The sequence below is a fragment of the Chelon labrosus genome (assembly GCF_963514085.1).
Source record: "Chelon labrosus genome assembly, chromosome: 22".
NCBI classification, from domain to species: domain Eukaryota; kingdom Metazoa; phylum Chordata; class Actinopteri; order Mugiliformes; family Mugilidae; genus Chelon; species Chelon labrosus.
Genome location: NC_140355.1, coordinates 19,149,304 through 19,169,632, shown reverse-complemented (window position 1 = coordinate 19,169,632; position 20,329 = coordinate 19,149,304). Strand labels below are relative to the sequence as shown.

At 43.1% G+C, this 20,329-nt stretch overlaps 3 protein-coding genes across 5 annotated transcripts in view; 2 read left to right on the top strand and 1 right to left on the bottom strand.

Moving 5' to 3' along the window:
* The first annotated feature begins 983 nt into the window (after positions 1–983).
* Positions 984–5,054, top strand: btf3 (basic transcription factor 3). 2 transcript variants are annotated; one of them, XM_084571872.1, is made up of 6 exons: positions 984–1,041; positions 2,585–2,653; positions 2,989–3,102; positions 3,217–3,418; positions 3,560–3,622; positions 4,542–5,054. In XM_084571872.1, exons 2-6 carry the CDS (start codon positions 2,585–2,587, stop codon positions 4,586–4,588), a joined length of 495 nt encoding a protein of 164 aa, XP_084427998.1. In that variant the 5' UTR covers positions 984–1,041; the 3' UTR covers positions 4,589–5,054. The 2 variants fall into 2 exon arrangements, with proteins under 2 accessions (XP_084427998.1, XP_084427999.1); XM_084571873.1 differs by having other exon boundaries at positions 1,008–1,104.
* A 662-nt stretch (positions 5,055–5,716) lies between these two features.
* Positions 5,717–9,372, bottom strand: ankra2 (ankyrin repeat, family A (RFXANK-like), 2). Its single transcript, XM_084572252.1, has 9 exons — positions 9,297–9,372; positions 8,651–9,000; positions 8,405–8,563; positions 8,262–8,327; positions 7,992–8,089; positions 7,759–7,884; positions 7,612–7,678; positions 7,385–7,465; positions 5,717–7,001 (listed from the first exon to the last, which is right to left on the bottom strand). Exons 2-9 carry the CDS (start codon positions 8,943–8,945, stop codon positions 6,946–6,948), a joined length of 948 nt encoding a protein of 315 aa, XP_084428378.1. The 5' UTR covers positions 8,946–9,000; positions 9,297–9,372; the 3' UTR covers positions 5,717–6,945.
* Positions 9,373–13,840: 4,468 nt separating this feature from the next.
* Positions 13,841–20,329, top strand: part of arhgef28a (Rho guanine nucleotide exchange factor (GEF) 28a) — a 43,390-nt gene continuing 36,901 nt past the window's right edge. For both annotated transcript variants that reach the window (XM_084572538.1, XM_084572537.1), the window contains exons 1-2: positions 13,841–14,160; positions 17,292–17,346. In XM_084572538.1, coding sequence (XP_084428664.1) covers positions 17,314–17,346 — 33 coding nt within the window. In that variant the 5' untranslated portion in view covers positions 13,841–14,160; positions 17,292–17,313. The remainder of the gene's footprint in view (positions 14,161–17,291; positions 17,347–20,329) is intronic.

Sequence of the window (20,329 nt, the reverse complement as noted above, 5' to 3'; positions counted from 1 at the left end):
CTAAGAGTCACTTTGATTTGAATTCTGATAGATCAAGTGGAAACTAAGAGCAATTGGATGAAATAAAAACAAATACCTTATTTGCCGATATAAGATCAAAATGGTCCCACACGGCGGAGACCTTTCTCTTTCTTTGGGGTTCCATATTTCAACTTGATTTGATTCCACAGTTCCAGGTTTTTTTTTGGCAAACATCATCCCGTTGACAGATGCGCTTCCTTATAAACACAGTTTGGCGCCTCGGTGACGAACGAAACAGCGTCTGTATCGGTCACGTGACTTTTTCTTAACGCGATACGCGCACCGAAACGGGGTTTCGCTCTACGAGCTCGACACATGCGCCGACGCATCGGTGTTGCCGGACCCATCACTACTGTCTATACAAGGTATTGGCAATGAATAATAATCCCTAATCTTTGTCTGCAGATTGCAACGACCTTACAGTTGAAAATAACGCGACTTACCAGGAAACTATCAGTTTACTTTCGAGGATTTCTCAAACATCCGTGCACCTGCATCTGCAGCTTCACTTTTTAAAAAAAAAAAAAAAATGGAGGAGTAGCAACAAATGCAATGCGTTCAACAAGGAGGAGTCACTAGAAGGCTTTATGCTGTGAGGCTGCTGGATGAATACATAACAGTTCACATTATGCTTGCGTTGGGCACGTTTCAAAATTACTAGCAAACCTTTGCTGGAGAAGTTTTTTTTTTGGGAAAAGTGGTGAAGTTGAACCTTTTTTTTTTTTTTTTTTTTTTTCTTTTTTTTTTTTTTTTTTTTCAAAACTTTATTTAAAGGTTCCAATCACAGTCAGAACATTGACCGTGGACAGTACAAAGGAGTCAGGCATCAAGGAATTAAATAAACAAATACAGTATGAGACATAAAGTAGGTGAAGTTGAACCTGCGCGGCCTGCAAAGCCGAACTCAGGGCAGGAAAAACCCCGCGCCAAATTTGCACTTCTTCCTGTCGCGCGTCACTTCCTCCCTCCTCTCTCTCGCTTCCATCTTGCTCCCCGCATGTGTCTGCTGTTAGTTTACAGGTCAGTGAGGAGCTTTAAATACCTTCTTCCCTGCACTGTTTCCCCCCGATACGACGGCAAGAGGTAAACGAAAGCCTTTTCTGACTAGATGGCTGAAAACTGGCGCGGTGTGAAGCTAACCTTGCTGACGGTTTAGTGTGGCGGCGTGTGAGGCTGTGACTGACAGGCCGTCCACTCCACAGTCTCCACTGCTAGCTGGCTGGCTAGCTGGCTGGCTAACAGGCTAGCTGAAGTTAGCATGCAAGTTCTGGCACATAAGCTAAACCACACCTTGTTTCGTTGATGTGTTTGTCACCTAAACCCTACCTAGCATTACCTGGCTTCTTTTTTTGTTTGGCCTGCCACGACAACCTTGTGTTATTTGACTACATTTGCTCGTCCGTAATTGAAAAACGCAAGAAAAAAACATTAGCTTTTGAAAGCTACATAACCTAATAACGGTTTACTGTTGATTGTGACACTGACAGCTCTTCACTGGCTTTTTAAAATGTCTTCACACCGCTTTGGATACCATCTAACCGCCTATTACCACACCCAAACCCAAGCTACAGCTCCCTGCTTGTGTGTGTTTACATGTGTGTTTGATTTCCCTATTCTCTCTTCTCCTTTTATCATGTTGTGTATCATTAGCATGGCTTTGTTTATGTGTAGTTTAACAATTATAGAACCTACTGATCACATGGTACTCTATACCTAATTAAAGTTTGTTTATTGTGTATTTTTTCTTCAATTTAAATGGTTGTAGGTTTAAATATAGTAGTGAAAGGTTACCAAGAGGTGTTTATTATCACTTTTGCCCTACAACATTGGACTTTTAAAGGTAAAACCTGGCTACATGACTGTGTATATTCAAGTTAAGCAGGGTTTTAAGTGCAAATGTGCGTGAGTCACAAACTTAAGGAGTGATTTTGGTGGCGTGCAGTGTGCCGATTATTTACGGCCGTGCCAGAATGGCTGTTGAGATTGTGGCGTTCATGTTTGTAATCAATGTAAAGATGCAGCCAAGAAAAAAAGCCTAAGATCTAATTCATGTTCCTTGTTCCTTTGCACATTACACCCTGCATGTTTATGCTTACTGTTTGTTTTCTGGGTAAAATGCACCAACAAAGCTCCAGTTAGCACTTCGGGGGGAAAAAAGAATTAGGCCACACTAACTTACTTTACTTTGTAAGTAGCACGCTAGCTAAGGATGATGTAGAACTTTCATGGACACATTATTTTCCCTTTGTTTTATATGTGCCTGTTTCTGGATGGAGGTGATCACAAAATCTGCAGCTTCATCTCATTAATCTGAGACCAACCAAATCATGCAATAGTTTCTTTTGCAACATTTCTAATTGACACTTTCAATCTTTGAAGTAGCGCAATGGTTTCTTGTCCTTTATTTCTAGCATATACAAGTTATTTAATTTAAGGTTAACATGGTTTAGACCCATTTCATTTTAGGGAGAATATTGCGTTTTTTTTCCATTTTCTTCTCGTCTGTATGAACATCAGCCCTGCTTGTGGCGTAATCTTATGTAATGTCCTTTTTTTTTTCCAGATGAAAGAAGCAATTATGAATCAAGAAAAGCTTGCTAAACTACAAGCGCAAGTCCGCATCGGCGGAAAGGTAATCGACACACATGATGCATTATCACAGAATCACTTTCTCAATACATGCACCATTTTTTTTTAGGGGTTTAGGGGTCACGGTTTAGGAATTTGGAGCTCATGCAGTGCTGCTCCGTACTTCTTGAGCTGAGAAGAAGTTTCTGTGGCTTGTTTCTATGACAACGAGGAGTTTGAGCTATGGTTTTGTTAGGAGACAATGTACTGTATGTGTATAAATGGATTCAGAACACCCACACGCGTGCAAATTTGCATAGTCAGTCTGCAGACGATAATGCATAATTATCAAGGCCTGGAGGTTTATACTGATATGTGTTTGCATGAATGTCCCTGCAGGGTAGTGCTCGCAGAAAGAAGAAGGTCGTACACAGAACAGCCACTGCAGATGACAAGAAGCTCCAGTTCTCCTTAAAGAAACTCGGTGTCAACAACATCTCCGGTATCGAGGAGGTAGGCACAAAGCTTCGTCTTAAAATTCGTGCCACTCCGATTCAAGTTGAATCTGGGCCTGCGCCGTCTTGTTATTTCGTCGTTAACCGCTGAATAATTCATGCGTTTTTCCAGGTTAACATGTTTACAAATCAAGGAACAGTCATCCACTTCAACAATCCCAAAGTGCAGGCCTCCCTCGCAGCCAACACCTTCACCATCACTGGACACGCCGAGACCAAGCAGCTGACCGAGATGCTGCCAGGCATCCTGAACCAGCTGGGAGCCGACAGCCTGACGAGCCTCAGGAGACTCGCCGAGGCTCTGCCCAAACAGGGTCAGTCACCTCGAGTTACATACCTCATATCACACGGCGGACTTATCACTTTTACCGCGAGAACACTCCTGGCCCTCAGGATGTAGCCTTAATTGTTCCAGGCCACTTCAACCTGCTCACTGATCTCTTCTCTTCTTACAGCTGCAGATGGAAAAGCGCCAATTGCAACAGTAGAAGAAGAAGAAGAAGACGACGACGTTCCAGGTGGGTGCTAAAATGCCTTGCATTACATTAAAGTGTCCGTTTACAGCAGTCTGGCTCACCATTAAGAATAATTCAATTTTATCAAGAAAAACCTGGTTGTCTTGCATCAGACCTCTTCTGCAAGCCTTATTTAGAAATCCTGCTTCACGCTTGTCGATTGCTGCTGCAGGATTTCTATTCTTTCTCCCAGCTAAGTACTCGTGGCAGGTTTGCTTTTCTTCGGGCTTGTGGACGGGGTCACGCGAAGGGGATTCATCAGTTACCTTCGACGATGGTGCAATGCGGGGTTTCGTGTTTGAATCTCATGGTCATTGTTTATAACATTGTAGGATTCCGTTTGCTTTTCTTTGCAAAGAAAATGGACCGAGCACATGAGGTTGCCATTACAACAAATCTCGGCTTTTCCCAGGGCTTCTCTCTCCCTTCTCGCTAATGTAACAAACGATTACATATGTATTCAGCAATTGGAGCACTTGAAGCCTGATGGCACGGGGGTTAATAGCCGTTGCCATCACATTGTTATTGAAGTTAAGTTTCCTTTTTGTTCTCCCGCTGAAGGAACATGTTTGCTCAGACCTTTTTGAATTGTTTCCATTTTAACCCACAACCGTTCCGAGACATGACTTGGATAGACGGATTTCTCACATTTCATGGGATAATTGACGCCAACTTTTTTTTGGATGCCATAATTATTCCAGCTGCTTTCAGTAGTTTTGAGAGCCTCATGTGTCGAGCACATTGCCGCCTGTATAGGAGTGGGAGAGATGAGCAAAGAATTGGGATTGCATTACGTCCAGTATCGGGTTTCAGATAAACACACTTTTCCTGAATAGTGCTCCGGCACCTCTCGGGAGCCCTCCGTGCAGATGGACCTGCCTTTTCTTCAATCAATTCACCGCTCAATCTTTTGTTGTTTCAGATCTGGTGGAAAACTTTGATGAAGCATCTAAGGACGAGGCCAACTAGAGGAAACGAGGCTCTCTGGAGCGTCAGAGCTCGACGGGACCATGAAGGGCACAAGATGTAATTACGTCCGCTTCAAGAGGTGGAAAAGTCAACAGTTCCAACAAGTACCTGAGAAGATGAGTTATGTGTCAACTTTTTGGCTGTGAGCAATCTGTAGTACGTGCAACACCTGAGAAAAGTACTTGAACACTCTTAGGAGTAATTTTCTAGAGTCGTACTCTGATGTATTAAAATGGGCAGTATTTCAGTGTAAGGTATTTTAGTACTCATTCCACCTCTTCTTTGCTACCAGACTATCCAAATGCTTGTTGTGTGCTCTGTCTGTCCAGTCAGAGTGAGAGATTGTGTAAAAATGTGGTGTTTAAGGCCCCTGCTGTACTTCTTGTTTCCTCCATGTTACTGAACCCTTAATTCTGTGGCCTCTCAGATACCCACCATATCTGGAATAAATCTTTGCTACTGTCAACGCTTGGCTCAGATTAGTTTGTTTCTTTTATATTACACAGATCAATCATTGTGTTAGACGGCTTCTCTTCTGGAGATTGCCGGAGTCTAAATGTTAATCTTAAGATTGTTTACCTCATACAGGAGCATAATGGAAGGGGAAAACGAGATTAACTTAACTCACGCGAGCATTATCCGTGGCATTAAGGTGTTTGGAGACTTAGTATAATGTACACACATGCTGCTTGCATGAATTGCCTGTAGCAACTTTGATAATCCAATCAGTTTTAATCTACTGCAGTCTTATTTTAAATAACTGCAAAACTAAAATTTAAATGGTCTACACAACAATTGGCTGCAGTTCATTTAATAAGAATGTGCCGTTACAAGCATGCAAACATGCTAAACTCAGGACTTCTTCTCCACTGCTGTTGCCTAGTAACAATGTGTCACACTGTTGTCTATGAGCTAAATGGCCCAAACTGGTAATGCTATTAGCAGGGCAGCTAACCCTTTCCTGATACTCGGCTCCTGTTATGTCTTCTCTAAAATTGAAAATTGTGTTTGTAGGTGGAGTTGTTCAGTTACAGTTACTTAAGCATGAATCATTTTCCACTGCTGCCTGATAACAACATGATGATCTTATCACTTCCACATCTGTGATACGTGTGAAATGTACATTATAGTCTTAGGCATGAATTTGATTCAAAAAAAAGAATGCAGTTTAAAAGATTTTTAATTACACTGCTTCATATCAGTCATTTATAAACTGTTTATTTTTATTTTTTTACACTTGCAGTCTGATAAATATCTGTACAGAAAGATTACTGATGCTGAGGTCAATACAAGTCATTATCTGATACACCACTTACTATGGCTGGTACAAAAGACGAGTATCTTCATACAGTGGCAAACAGCACCACAGTATCCTTGTAGGACATTAAATTGCAGTGAGAGGTCGTTTAAAATTCACAACACGACAGGATAATCCGTATCACTATACACAGAAACCAAACCGGCGTAACGGTCTAAATTATTCAAATAAATAAATCCAGTACGATCAACAAAAACAAATCCACGGTTAACGGACAACAAACAGCTTGGCAGCTTCATAAAATCACATAGTCTGTGCGATGTGCGTCAGATATATGCTGAATACAAAGACCACACAGCGTGAACAAGAGGCAGCTTGACATTTTTTTTTACATTAAAATCCCTTTAAAGGACCCGTGTGTAGGATTTAGTGGCATCTAGTGGTGAGGTTGTAAACTGCAGCCATTTAACTTCCCCTTCAAAGAATGTACGGGCTTTGACACACCGAGGTGACAGTCGGTCGTTTGTCAGCGGTGTCTGGGTTTAGTTTACATTGTGTACATTGCATTTCTACCAATAGATGCCCCAAAATCATACACACAGCAACTTGAAAAATACTTCGTTATTAATAGGTTAGTTTAAAAAAAACAACAACACAGCAATGGGGGGGAAAGGATATGAAATAATTGAGACAGTAAAAGCTTGATAAAACGTCCATGCTTCGTTAATGAAAATTAAGCCTACACAGCACATTTGGCACCGGGCTACAGGTGGAGCGCAGTGCTGGGTTGCAGCTGAGAATCCCACATTTACGTTGTTTTTGAAAACCAGTCAGTGTATCCTGATCAAATTTGCTCCTCTACAGTCAGTATTTTAAGAAAGTGCAGAGTTTGCCATTTTGAAAGAAGGTTAAAAATGTTAAAATTCACACGGCACAAACCTTCACGAGTATCAAGCCTGGGAAATAATATAAACGATACCGAGCGATGCTGTTGAAATACCTCCTAAGAGAACAAACTCCTCCTCCTGTGGGCATGCTACATGATTGTCCAGCGCCCAGCAGCGTCCCTCCGGCATTCGTTCTCCTCAAGCGCAACAGTTTACTCTCTGATTCCCATCAGTAACTTCAGTAAGTGTGCCTCCATCACCTGTTGAACTAAGCGGAGAGACAAACGGTGTTTTAGTGAACACAGCCGTGCTCCATTTGGAAACATGTTCCATGGCGCCGTCGTTTTTTTTTTACTGACAAGACAGATGCACTGGTGCTGCTCGCTGTGTACGCTCACTAGAAATGAAAAGTGACGATTCTTCAAAATATTTAGGTTCCCCTGTGGCTATCCTTCACTCTAGGAAATAGGAAAGAGCGGAATTGGCAGAAGAGGCGACTCTGTGTTTATCTTAGCAGCCCCCTTTTATTTTCTTGGAAGCAGCCGCACCGTCAACAACTTCCACTCGGATCACAGTAAAGTATGAATTAGAATCATCACGTGTGTGCCTACATTTACTGTAGCCCTAAATGTACCGTTTATTTTCACTCACCATTTCGATGGCCCATAGCCACAGCCATGTCCATCGCAGTGAAACCAGAATCTGACTCCATGGTAGGATCAGCACCGTTCTCTGGTCGACATGCGAACATACCAATAACGTTAGATACAACAGATGATATTTCATAACTTCTGTGTTTATCCTTTAGGGAAATCTTAACACAGGTGGATATATCTGACCACAAGTGTTGATTTAAGCAAAAGAGTTTGTTTTCTCACCCAGTAAGATTTCAACACAGCGGACGTGGTTGCCGTGGACGGCGTACAGCAAAGGAGCTCCTCCGTTCTGAAACCGACAACTCTACTTAAATACCCACAATTAGCCTGCATAAATTGATGTGGCGATAACCTGGTGCAGTGACCTACCCAGTCATATTCATTGACATCCACCCCGCAGTCAATGAGCATCTTCACGATATCCGTGTAGCCTTTACTGCAGGCCAAGGACAACGCGCTCTCTCTCCCTTTGGCCAGGAGGTTGGGGTCGGCACCCTGCGAAAACGAATGCACAGTGACAAACAATCAATTGATAGAGAGTTCTTACTCTGATGTAATAAAACGATAAAGCCGCGGGATGTGAATACGACACCGGTGCGTACGTTTTGGAGCAGAAACTCGACCACGGCGATTTGTCCGTGTGCAGCCGCCCACATCAGCGGAGTAAAGCCTTCCTCGTCTTGGAGGTTGATCACAGTTTCTATTACAAAATAAATTAAACACAAAGGGAACATGATGTTACTATTTTTTAAACTATATATGACAAACTAATTAGTTGACGAATAAAGTAAAACATATGCAGAATCATCTATAAGGCGAATAAGTGTTATTTAAAGAACTGGAACACTCTGACGGCCAGGATTGGCTCCTACCTTGCTCGATCCTGCTGGCCAAAAACACCATTTCTCCTTGGGCTGCCAGCTGATGAATGGACAAAGCTGAGGGGGAGGGAAAATGTGCAAAAATTACAATTTGTAATGGTTTATGTTGACATTTAAACAGCTCCATTACTTACAATGCACCAAGAGAGGTGTGGAGGAAACCTCGTTGCCGCGGTGTTTATTCGTGAGCGTGGTGGATTGTTTGATGGGGGAGAAATGCTTGGTGGTGGACGGTGTGTAAACATGACGCACTTGTATGCCAGGGGAAGGTGAAGTCTGAATATTGCACTCAGCTGAAAGAAAGGAAACACATTTTTATCAACACACCGTGAAGAGCTGATCAGATCCCTCTGGTAAACATGGTTCCCTCTGTTTCCTACCTTTAAATAAAACGGAAGCCACCTCTAGATCAGAGTTCACCTGGTCCTGGATGTTCTTGCTGTCCTCCTCGTTGAGCGACTTGACAAATCTCGAGCAAACGTTCATGTCAAAGCGGTTGGGCAGGATGAACTTGATGCCCATGGCCACATTTTGGGTGTTTGCCTCGTCGGGGCCTGCGCCCACCGACTGCTCAGTCTTTATGGCACTCAGGTCGGGCATCACACATATCCCCTCCATGTCCTCGGAGACCAGAGGACACTCCGCGGTCCCATCTGACATGGTGACGTTGTCCATCCTCCGATCAGTCGCTGGGCTATCACACCGCGATTAAACCGAAGTCACTGCGCGGCTGAAACGCGGAGGTAAATTAAAGTGAAACCACAAATCAATACAATTAATCATAGTCACATTTTACTTTTATCTGAGTATTAATTAAACACATATAAACATGCTAAAAAGCTACAGGAAATCCTAAATGTTAAATGCCCAACAAAGACCGGCTGTTAGCCACCAGTTAGCATGTTAGCTATTGTTATCGCAACCTTCCGTTAGTCATTCTAACTCTCTGGGGATAACATTTTATAATAGTGAAACACATTAAGCGTAAATGTGAAATAAATTCGTATTCATAAAACGAAGACTTACTCGATATAACATTGTTTTTATTTAATAATCCCATATAACCATCCCTCTTCTATCGGTGTTTTGATAAACTTGCGCATGCGCAATTGGTTTGGCGAGCAACTGTGGGTGCATCCTCTTTTAACGTCCCCCCTTTTCGTTCCGGTCTACAGGAGAGAAGTTCTTTCCTTCGCAATCTATTATGTAGCTCTACTGTTTTATACGAACATACATTACACTTGATTTACCTTAGTGTCCTGATTTGACATTTAACATTTAACATAAGATTTGTGTCAGTCAAGATAAGATAATCCTTTAATTTATCCCACCAGTGAGAGAAGAGGATATTCCACGGCACAGTTTCCACTTTCCAGGTAATATGACGTTTAAAAAAATCCAGGTTTTGCATCATATACGCTTGTATCAGATACAGGTGAAGATATTTGGTCTCCAAAACCTTTCATTTACAAGCCACTTACAAGACAATGTTAAGAAATAACCTGAAAAAAAAAAAACGTCAATAACTTAACTTGAGTAAAATATAATAAAATGTAAAAAGAAACCTGACATGGAATTATAATCTGAAACTGAGTAATTGCCAGTTACAGTAGTTTGGAAAGCAAACAAAACAGAAGCATTCTGAGCTTGTTTGATATCCTTATCAACTCTAAAGACTCTAATATCCTTTCAGAATTAATCTCTATTGGAAGGTCAAACTTGCAACACATTAAGCTGATTTAGAGGTTATTGTCAACTACGTGTGTGTGTGTGTGTGTTTGTGTGCGTGTTTGACTTTGTTTTGCAAAACAGAGATTTCTTAATGCCGTGATTAGGCTTTGCAGGATAAACAGTATCCAAGGCCTTGAAGTGTTTATCCCGCTTATATTTGGTCCTAAATGAAATATCCAATACAAGTTTTTATGTGAGTTCTCTGTTTGCCTTCACAATTAAACAAATAAAAATCACATCCACTTGTTTCATATTTCTTCAGTGACTCATCATCAATGCTGCCCTGTGTTTAAGTCAAGTGGTATTTAAATGTAGGCTGACCTCGAAAAAGCTACGAATTTCTCTTTTCATCACTTCTATAAAAGACGCTGAAAAGCTGAAGCACTTTGTGAGAGGAAACAAAGCCAAGGGTTTAAAGCTTCACTTTGACCATTGCACAAAAATTCTCCCTCCATGTGAGATTAAGTGCTGCCTTTTTTATGATGAGTGCGCTTGAGAGGTCAAAGCCCGCCGTTCTTGTAAAAACGACCGCACGATGATTCCCAAGCTGTTTTTCTTGGACTGCGTGTGGAAAAATCTCCTTCAGGGGGAGTGAAAGGCCTGACTGAAGTGGCTGTGCTCTGGTTCTTCAGTATCAGTGTTTTTCCGTCTCAAATATTAATGGTTTTGTTCTTGTTGTTCGACGCAAAGGGAGACAAAGATATTTGTCTTGAGGCCTGCTTGTGCTTTTGTTATCTCTGTTTACATGTTTTTTAAGTCTTTAATGAGGCAGCTGAGGGTCAAGTCGGGGAGGGGGGCTTCTTCATCTATGCAGGTCAGTTGCATAAAGGGAGTTGCCTCATCGTATGGAGCTCAAGTTTGCGTGCAACTCTGGACTCGGTGTACACTGTGTAACAGTTCATGTTCATCTTCTGTAACCGCTTATCCTGTGATGGGTTGCGGCGGGGGGCTGGAGCCTGTCTCAGCTGTCATCTGGTGAGAGGTGGGGGTACCGCAGGGCTAACACAGAGAGACAGACAACCAATCACACTCACATGCACGACTACGGTTAATATAGAATCAACAATTAACCTATAAGGAGCATGTCTTTGGACAGCGGGAGGAAGCTGGAGAACCCAGAGAGAACCCACGCAGACACAGGAAGAACATGCAAACTCCACACAGAAAGGCCCGGATTCGAACCCAGAACCTTCTTGCTGTGAGGCATCAGTGCAAAACCACCACACCACTTTTACCTGATGCACTATTGTTGTAGTTACGTCCTCTGCCAGCAGATGGCGCCATAGTGCCACTGGTTATAAATCCCCAGCAGGCTATATTGAAAGTGTCGCGGGCCTCTCACGGCCTAATAATCCTTTCATTCCCCCAATTAACCCAGACAAAGATTTCCCGTGGACACAGTAAAATTAACCGAGATTGCTGACTGCGTTAGAACCAAGACGGTATTATTGTGTCCAGTCAGCCGCAACCTCATTTCATTTAATCAGCTGCTCGTTATCAGTCAGTGGGATAAGGGCCGGGAGCAGGAAACGGTGGGAAAGTGTTCCTCTCATTTATCGCGATACGTCTCTGTGTAACCATGGTTACAGCCCAAATGAGGAAGTATTCCATGCAAAGGGAACGCAGATATGAAACAGAGCTGTCTTCTCCCACTAAGTGCCCACGTCACATACATTTGGCTGAACTTATTTACACTCTCTCCAGCGTCTGTGTTCCTAAGATAAATTATACATGCTGTAAACGACAAAAATCCAAGATTAGGCGAAGTTATGAGTTGTGCAAATACTCAAAAGTCACTATTGAGTGTCTCGAAACAGACAGGTCACATTTGAGACGGTGGTTTAGCTACTCTAAAATTAGGCCATAGCTGCAAAACATCCAGATGTATATCTTAAAAAAAGAAGAAAATACTTCTTTAGCTCAGGTTGCTTTTATTTTTAACCTTTTATTTTTAGATACACCATTTCCTGAATGAACGAGAGTCTTCGCAGACATATCTGGACGTGCCGACTTGTTAAAGGGTGGATGATTTTACTTGTCTTCCGTAAGAGGAAGAAGTTTCATCTCTCAAACTTTATATTTGCATGTCATTTGGTTGAGTGTGGAGGCTGAGGATGTTCTTGTCTTGTTGTTTTTTTGTCCTCAAAAACAAATTCAAATGTTGAATCTCATACGTCTGTAGGGTTAAGTGTGTTTTCTTCGTCTTCGTTTGGTTAAAATCTAAATATTGGAACATTGCTGCATTCGCTTTGTGCCCATTCGCTGAAGCTGAAACTGAAACGTAAACTTCACCAATGAAGTTCAGTTTGTTTGTCAGGATTGTTAGTACTCACATCTGATTTTAACAAATAAAAAACTAACTTAGGTGTGCAACACCAAACCAGTCAGACCAGTGTAAGTCAATATGATTAGCTTATCCAGTTCATACCGATAAAATCTTTTTACTGCAACAAAACTGTGGATTAAACTGCACAAATAAGCAAACAAATACATATAATACCCACCTAAGTATACAAGAATATCTTTGAACTGTATAAAACACACATGTGAGGTATGTTTCATAGTATATTATAACTAAGTCAGAAATTTTTATTTGTCCCCGGGGGGAAATTTAAGGCACCATGGCTTTTAAAGAAACAAAAAATAGAGCAATACCCAGTATATACAAATAACTATGCTAGAAATAGTTAGTTAGCCCATAGAGGGTGTGAAGATGACTGTATGAATAAAGTCGATAAAGTGCAGATAGGGCAAGTGTAAACAGGAGTTACAGTGATTATATATGTATATATTATTGTAGAGGTCTCTGTAACCGCTTGTCCTCTGGAAGGTCATGGGGGGACTGGAGCCTATCCTAGCTGTCATCGGGTGAGAGACGGGGGTACACCCTGGACAGGTCTCCAGTCTATCGCAGGGCCAACACAGAGAGACAGACAACCATTCACACTCGCCAATTTAGAATCAACAGTCAACCTAACGAGCATGTCTTTGGACGGTGGGAGGAAGCTGGAGTACCTGGAGAGAACCCACGCAGACACAGGGAGAACATGCAAACTCCACACAGAAAGGAACCAGTCGGCCTGGATTCGAACCCGGAACCTTCTTGCTGTGAGGCATCAGTGCTAACCTGAAGTGAAAGTAAAGAAATCTGAAAATATTCTCTTAAATGTCACAGCTGCAGCATTGTTTGATTGTTATTTAGATTTGGGGGCTTGATTTATAGACGATACATCTTCATAATAGTACAATACCTCATATTTTAGTAATAAATAACCATACGGTTGTTTCTGATGTGTACGAGAAGCCACGAAGAAAATATGAGTGTAAAAAGTAATAATTGAGGAGTTACTTGTGTTAATTTACTATTTATTTTAATTTATTCTTCTCCAGATTATTATTTTTAACATTAGCAGTAGTGTTAGTATTATTGTGTATTATTTATTGATGGAAATTGTGCATGTAAGACGGTAAAATTGCTAATAATTAAACCTGTAAAATACACGCAGCAGAGTGAATATTAATACTTTTCCCAGTAGTACGCTGAAAAACATCCCCGAGTCCAGTTGTACTCGAGTAAAAGTACTTTTCGTTACTTTTCAAACTGTCGTTTTTCTTTGTGTACAGGTAGAGACGCGGCGGTGAGTGACGTCACTCCGGCATCGTCTCCTGACTGGAGGAAATTTAAAATGACAATTGAACCTATGGAAAACCACGACGTGCAGTGAATATACCCTCTATAGGAATATTACATGTATATAAATAAAGCATTTAAGTAGCACTATGAGCTAACTTTTAACTAGTACGGATAATTTAAGCATGTGTTATGTTATGGTCCCTTGGAGAGGCTTCCCGGCTGCAGCCCGGTGAGTGTGTGTATGTGTGTGTGTGTGTGTGTGTTTGAAGGGGGGCTGGACCAGAAAACCAGGCTGCAGAGGAGAAACACAACTAGGGCGACACCTGCAAACAAACTCCAACCGACTCCCTCCTGGAACTACAGCAGAAAGACTCACGGAGCCGAACCGAGCCGTCCCGGGGAATTAAGGGCGCTGTGAAATGTGCTGCGAGCGGTTACCAAGCACCAAAGAGGCAGAAACGTTTCCAAAATAGAAAGTCGACAGATCGGACTGCTGGGAGCGGAGAGACAGAGAAACGACAGCAGGTAATGGCAAGACGATTCATCCTGAATGGGGGAAAAGTTCTGCTGGTAACAGCTTTGAGTCGAAGACAAAGGAAAACAGCAGAGTTTGCAGGGATAATGTTAATTTAGACACAAAAAACAGGTTTAATTGTTTTATTGGTGGGTCAGAATAATGCTGCGTTCACAGGTAAATCGTAAAAGAATTCTTTCATTCAGAAAATGTTAATTCAGACATCTTTTTTAGATCCATCCTGCATGTTGCGTTTACTGACCGCACTTGACTGTTGCATTCAGGGGGTTTTCACTTCCCTCGTGAAAGCGGTGGAGGTCATTTATTGTTCCTGAAGGATACGTTTGAGTACGCGTACGAAATCCCGTTTTCACTTCTTTGCAGTGGTCGAGGTTCTTCTCCTTTACTGAAAAGAGAAAGGAGAAATGCCTGCGTGTTATTGTTTGAATTTCACAATTAAATAGATAGATATATATAGGCCTATATATATCCAAAGTGCTAAAAGGAAAGTTTAATATCCTTGCATGCCAAGTTAAAGCAGCACCGTGGCTCATTTCTGGTCCCAGACTTCCTTGTTGAGCATCCTCTCCTTAAAATTATCCAACACATCATCAAGCACTTAATGACCTGCAAGCTGAGAATATTAAACAAATCTTTTCACACAGTGTGATTGCAGCTCGTCATGTGAGAGGAATTGTATTAGTCAATCACGCACACCAGCTGACAAGAATCTCGGGACGACAGGATGTACTGTTCTTGCGCAGGTCTTAGAAATATTTGCATGACATATATAGACGTCAAAATGCTTCCCAAATGCTCTTTGACAGCGTGCGTTCCCTTGTTATGCGTAAGCCCTTTTCTCACGCTCTGCTCCGGAGTGCGTGGCCTCGAGCCAGGTCAGGTTTCTCTATCACATTGGGCATGTCAGCAGCCAGAGCCGGGGACAATGACTGTCAGGAATTCTTTGCAGGGTAGAAAAACTAGACTATAAACCTCTTTTTTTTTTATGATTTAAGGCTCATCCTTGCAGGTGCCGTGCCTTTATTCCCTGTTCCTGCCCAAAGAGACAACTCAAACACTAAAGAACACAAAGGATCTTGACTGTGTGGTTTCGGATTATGCCTTTAAACCTTTTAATGGGGAAGGCCGACCAGAATATTCACCTTTGTTGACCTGTCGGGGCGCAACCTGGCAACGTGGGACAGTGTTTACACACCGATATGACACGTAAACCTTCTCCGTTCCCACATAACAATAGTGTGGGGCCCATTGATATGAGCAGGATTAAAAGCAGAGATAGACGCCCTAGCCCGTGGTGTTACACTCATCTATTGATGGCGTGTCCCGCGGACACACTCCTACTGTGTCCAAACGTCACGGCGATATTACTGTGAGATAAACCCTCAGGACGTCAGTCAGTGTTTTACAGTCTAACGTGACCGCTGTTTACACAGTGAGCGCTGGTCTTGCTGCTGCCGAGTCACTTCATTATTTTCACCGATTAACGTCAAGGAAATTTTGATTTGACGCAAATATATAAATATATTCTTCAGACTGAAGCTGAGGTGAGTAAGAAAATGATTTTGATAATCTATTTATGTTTTGATCATTGTGAATGTATATCTTTGGGGTTTATTAACTGATTAATTAACTGTGAAAACTACTTTTTTTTATTATTGTATACCCATTTTGTTGGTGTAATGGTTTAGATTGAATATTTACTTATCAAAGCTGATGTGATTAGTTGATTAATCATTTAGTCAGGCCAAAGAAAATGACTGTGAAACTGTTTTAATTGACATTTTAATGACGTTTTAAAGATGTAATCCTGAGCTATTTACACCGATCAGCCGTAACATTATGACCGCCGACAGGAGAAGTGAATAACATGTATAAGTACATGTCTAAGCAGTACTTCAGGGGTATTTGGGCTCCTACTTGGTCAAATGCATACTTTGAATTGGAACAGCACTTGGACAGTGAGTAAAGATTCTTCTCAAGTCCACGAGAACACAAGTACAGACAACGATACATCAGCCACAACATTAAAACCACTGACGGGAGAAGTAAATATCATTGACCGTCTTGTGACAGTTCAGTGTTCTGCTGGGAAACTTTTGGACCTGACATTCATTGGTGTGGATGTTACTTAGACATGTAGCACCCACCTAGACCAGACCAGGCACGACCCACCCCATAGCAATGACACTCCTTGATGACAGATGCTTAAACGTCAGTTCTTTAGGAATGCCTCAATAAAAAACATGACAAACAGCACAAGGTGTTGACCTGGCCTCCAAATTCACTAGATCCCAAACTGATCAAGTATCTGTGGGATGATCCACAGAGGTCACTCCCCTCAAAGCCCCCTCCCATGAACAACATTCAGTTCCCAGACACCACAGGACACCCTCAGAAGGCCCATGTCCATTCTCTGATGAGTCACAACTGTTTTTGGAGGCACAAGGGAGACCTACACAATATTAGGAAGGTTGTCATAATGTTATGCCTGATCGGTGTAATTGATTTACAACGAAAGTAATTGGTGGTTTTGCAATAAATCAGCTGGTTAGTCCAAAGAAAATGGTTTCAAAGGCGTTTTGATAAACGGTTAATTTGGGATTGCTTTGTAACGTACAGTATAGATCCAAAAACAACCAAGATCAAACTGTAATGTCTCGCTGGACGGGCCCCAGCTGCGTCTAGACAAAGTGCAGCCTGCAGGGCCGACGCTGCCGTGCAGCTTTGAAGTCATGCACTATTCACAGCTGAGAGTGAAGTCACAGGGGATCAGGTGTGGTGATACAGTTTCCTCCTCTGCTGCTGCTGCTGCTGCTCCTGCCGCCGCTGCTGCATCATCCACCCTGAAGAGTTTTCATGCACACAGGTGGTTCATCTCAGCGGCTAACAAGCGGAGCATCGTTTATTGCGGGCACATCTGACACCGGCTTGGTTTTTCAAAGATTGCTAGCACATGTTCTCCCGGTTCTGACTGCGGGAAAACGACAGATTGTTGCACGTTTTGGCCAAAGCTGTCGGAGAACTAATAAACAACTGATTAATCAAGGTTGCGGAGCAGACCTGGAGACTGTGGGCCACACACGTATCGGCGTCTGTAGTAACGTGACTGTTTCCTCTCCAGGTTGTTGGTCGATGGAGAGAACATGGAGGTGAACAGAAGAGAGGCGCCTTTATACGTAAGTGACTGCGCTCTTTGCGTGGTGTCCGATGTGCTGGTGGGCTAGTAGAGTGGTTTGGCTTCTTCCCATCCAGCCATCCCTTTCCTCTCTCTCTCTCTTGGTCCTGACTCTCTCTCTCTCTCTCTCTCTCTGCTGCGCTGGTTGACTGACTGGTAGGCCTTGTGTCGCAGGTGAAACCCAAGCCAGGAGGGTTTCGGTCCCAGGGGAAGCCAGGCCTTACACAACCTGTTCACCAGATGACAAGGGCCTCTGAAAGCATGGCCTCCACGCTCAACATAATTCGGTTCTTAGATGTTTTAGGACTATACACTCCCCCCCTTCGTTTTTATGAATTAAATAAATATACTTTTAGGACGTGCGTGTGAGTGCAGGTGTGTTTGGATTATGTTTCAGAACCTTTTTGACATAGTAGATCTTTGTTTCTTTCTTCTATTTCTTCCATGTGTCTCCCCTTTCCCCCTCCAAGCCTCCATATCTGCTGTCTCTCTTTCTTTTTGTCTCTCTCTCTCTCTCTCTCTTGCCCCTATTCTCCCCTCTGTGTGGAAGCCTGGGTGGGCCAGTCACTGAAGCGTTGCCAGATTTCTGGTAGGCAGAGTGTCTACTTGTTTTGCTGTGTCACCAGTTTCGGAGAGGTGGCGGGGGGGGGGAGGAAGGGGGCTCGCTCCAAATCCAAAGCCCCTCCACTCTCTCACGCGGAGAGGGCAGACGGAGGACCGGGTCTGAAAAACCCAGACATGTGAATCATTGCGGCCTCTCTACCACTTACACATACACCTCTCTCCATTAGGAGGAAGTGGCGTCTCCGCCCTCTAAGGTCACAGCTCAACAGCGGCAACTCTCGCCGCTGAATGAGATCCAGATTTCAATGCCGGGCTTTGTGCGGACGGGCCGCGGCGCACCGCTGCGACATAAAGGCTGCTATTGTAACACGCCTGGTAAAGTTTTATGGTGCACCTCCGCACATGCGGCGCGGTGTCGGGCCCGGAGCAGATACCGTCAGGGCAAGATCAATGGATAAATGGCCGCATTGAATTCGAGGCGGAAAGTGTCGGAGTTCCTGTGTTCAAGGAGGTTTTATTGAGCTCTAGAGCCAGACTTGGCGTCTAAGTGATTTTGTCCGTCCAGGTGTATACGAGCGTGTAGAACTGATGGCTCCGGCGAGAAGGCTACGTGTGCTCGTGTTGGTGAACTTTTAGCGTTTTGGTGGTTTGCCAGCACGTTTGTTCGGACATGAAATTTTAGCAGGCGTTCATGGTACCCAGAGGATGAATCTGGTAATCTGTTTCCCTGGATTTACCTCTAATTCAAGCAAAAGGTTGACTTTTTTCAGAGTTAGAAATCTTGCTGTTGTAACAGAAAACACTGGTGATTTCCTCGCTCTTCATCTGGTGCCATTATCAGGTCAAAGGTTAAGCGTACACACTAATTTGCTTTCTGAGCTAAGATGGAAAACATCATGTTAGCAATGTCACTGGGCATTGATTAGATATAACACACTCATCAGGCATAACATTATGACCACCTTCCTGATGTTGTGTAGGTCTCTCTTGTGCCTCCAAAACAGTTGCGACTCATCAGAGAATGGACATGGACCTTCTGAGGGCCTTTTGGTCCTATGGATTGAGGTGAGGGGCCTCAGATACTTGATCAGTTTGGGATCCAGTGAATTTGGAGGCCAGGTCAACACCTTGTGCTGTTCTTCACGTTTTTTTTTAGTTGATCCTAAAGCGTTTTTGTGTGTGTGTGTCTGTGTCAGGCTGCATCCTGCTGGGGATGGCTGCATCAAGGAGTGTCATTGCTATGGGGAGGGGGTGCCTGGTCTGGTCTAGGTGGGTGCTACATGTCTAAGTAACATCCAAACCAATGTATGCTAGGTCCAAAAGTTTCCCAGCAGACCATTGACTAGTCACAAGTCATAATGTTGTGGCTGATGTATTGGTGTGCCGTTGGGTGTACTTGTGTTCTTGTGAACTTGTGAACATCATTATTCACTCCCCAAGCACTGTTCCAATTCAAAGCATATGCATTAGACCAAGTAGAGTCCAAATGTCCCTGAAGTATTCTTGGCCTTTGGGACAGCCAGTTATCCCAGAATGCATTTTATGGGCGAGTTCAATCTTTTATAAACAGGCTGTTAGAACGCTGATGGTAGAATTTAGCTTAAACTGCTTAAATTTGGCAATCTTGAAGATCTTTTCATTCTCTGTTACAATACACTGATGAAGGGAATAACGTTAATAATCTTTTTGCAGCGTTCTGCTGAGAAATCTGGTCCTGCATTGTACCCATGTAGATTTTATTTAGACACGTACTGCCCCCCCTTAACATTGTTCCTGACCAGGCACCCCAACACCATTGCAAAGACATTCCCAAATGGTAGCAGCCATCCCCGGCAGGATAATTGGTCCTTCTACACCCACAAAGGCTGCTTAAGAACAAGCCAAAAAGAAAACTAGTCCGAGGTGTTGACCAAGAAAGTATCTGTGAGTTGCTCTGGAACAAGCCTGAGCCACAGAGGACACCTCCACTCAACCCACAGGTCCCTAAAAGACTCCCACTACTAACGCCCTGGTGCCGGACACCACAGGACACCCTCAGAAGGTCCTGATGCGCCGGAACTTTGTGGGAGGCAAAAGGGTGAACGAAACAATATTAGGCAGGTGGTTTTAATGTTTTGGCTGGTGAGTGTATGTGGGAATTGCAGGTGTGTTTTTGTACGTTACTGCCTGTGTGACATTAGGAGAAAGTTCTGGGTGATGATCGGGCGTCACTAACCGAGCTCAGCTTGTGATTCAACTCTGGAACGTCTCCACAGACGCCCACTTCTGAATGCTGTAAATGCGTTGGCTTAAAATTTTCATTAGTGGGGCCACAGGTTGAATCACCATTTTGTGTTTCTTGCCACCGCCAAAGCTACAAACTACTATCTGAACGCAGTACGGCTACATTTTCAGAAATGGAGGTAGATTATGTGCGTCCC

Coding starts and splice junctions, on each gene's coding strand:
- ankra2 (XM_084572252.1), bottom strand. CDS start 8,945: ATGGACAACGTCACCATGTCAGATGGGACCGCGGAGTGTCCTCTGGTC. Junction 7,679..7,758: donor ATGTCAATGAATATGACTGG/GTAGGTCACTGC, acceptor TGTCGGTTTCAG/AACGGAGGAGCTCCTTTGCT. Junction 7,002..7,384: donor GGCTATGGGCCATCGAAATG/GTGAGTGAAAAT, acceptor CTCTCCGCTTAG/TTCAACAGGTGATGGAGGCA.
- btf3 (XM_084571872.1), top strand. CDS start 2,585: ATGAAAGAAGCAATTATGAATCAAGAAAAGCTTGCTAAACTACAAGCG. Junction 3,103..3,216: donor ACATCTCCGGTATCGAGGAG/GTAGGCACAAAG, acceptor GCGTTTTTCCAG/GTTAACATGTTTACAAATCA. Junction 3,623..4,541: donor AGAAGACGACGACGTTCCAG/GTGGGTGCTAAA, acceptor TTGTTGTTTCAG/ATCTGGTGGAAAACTTTGAT.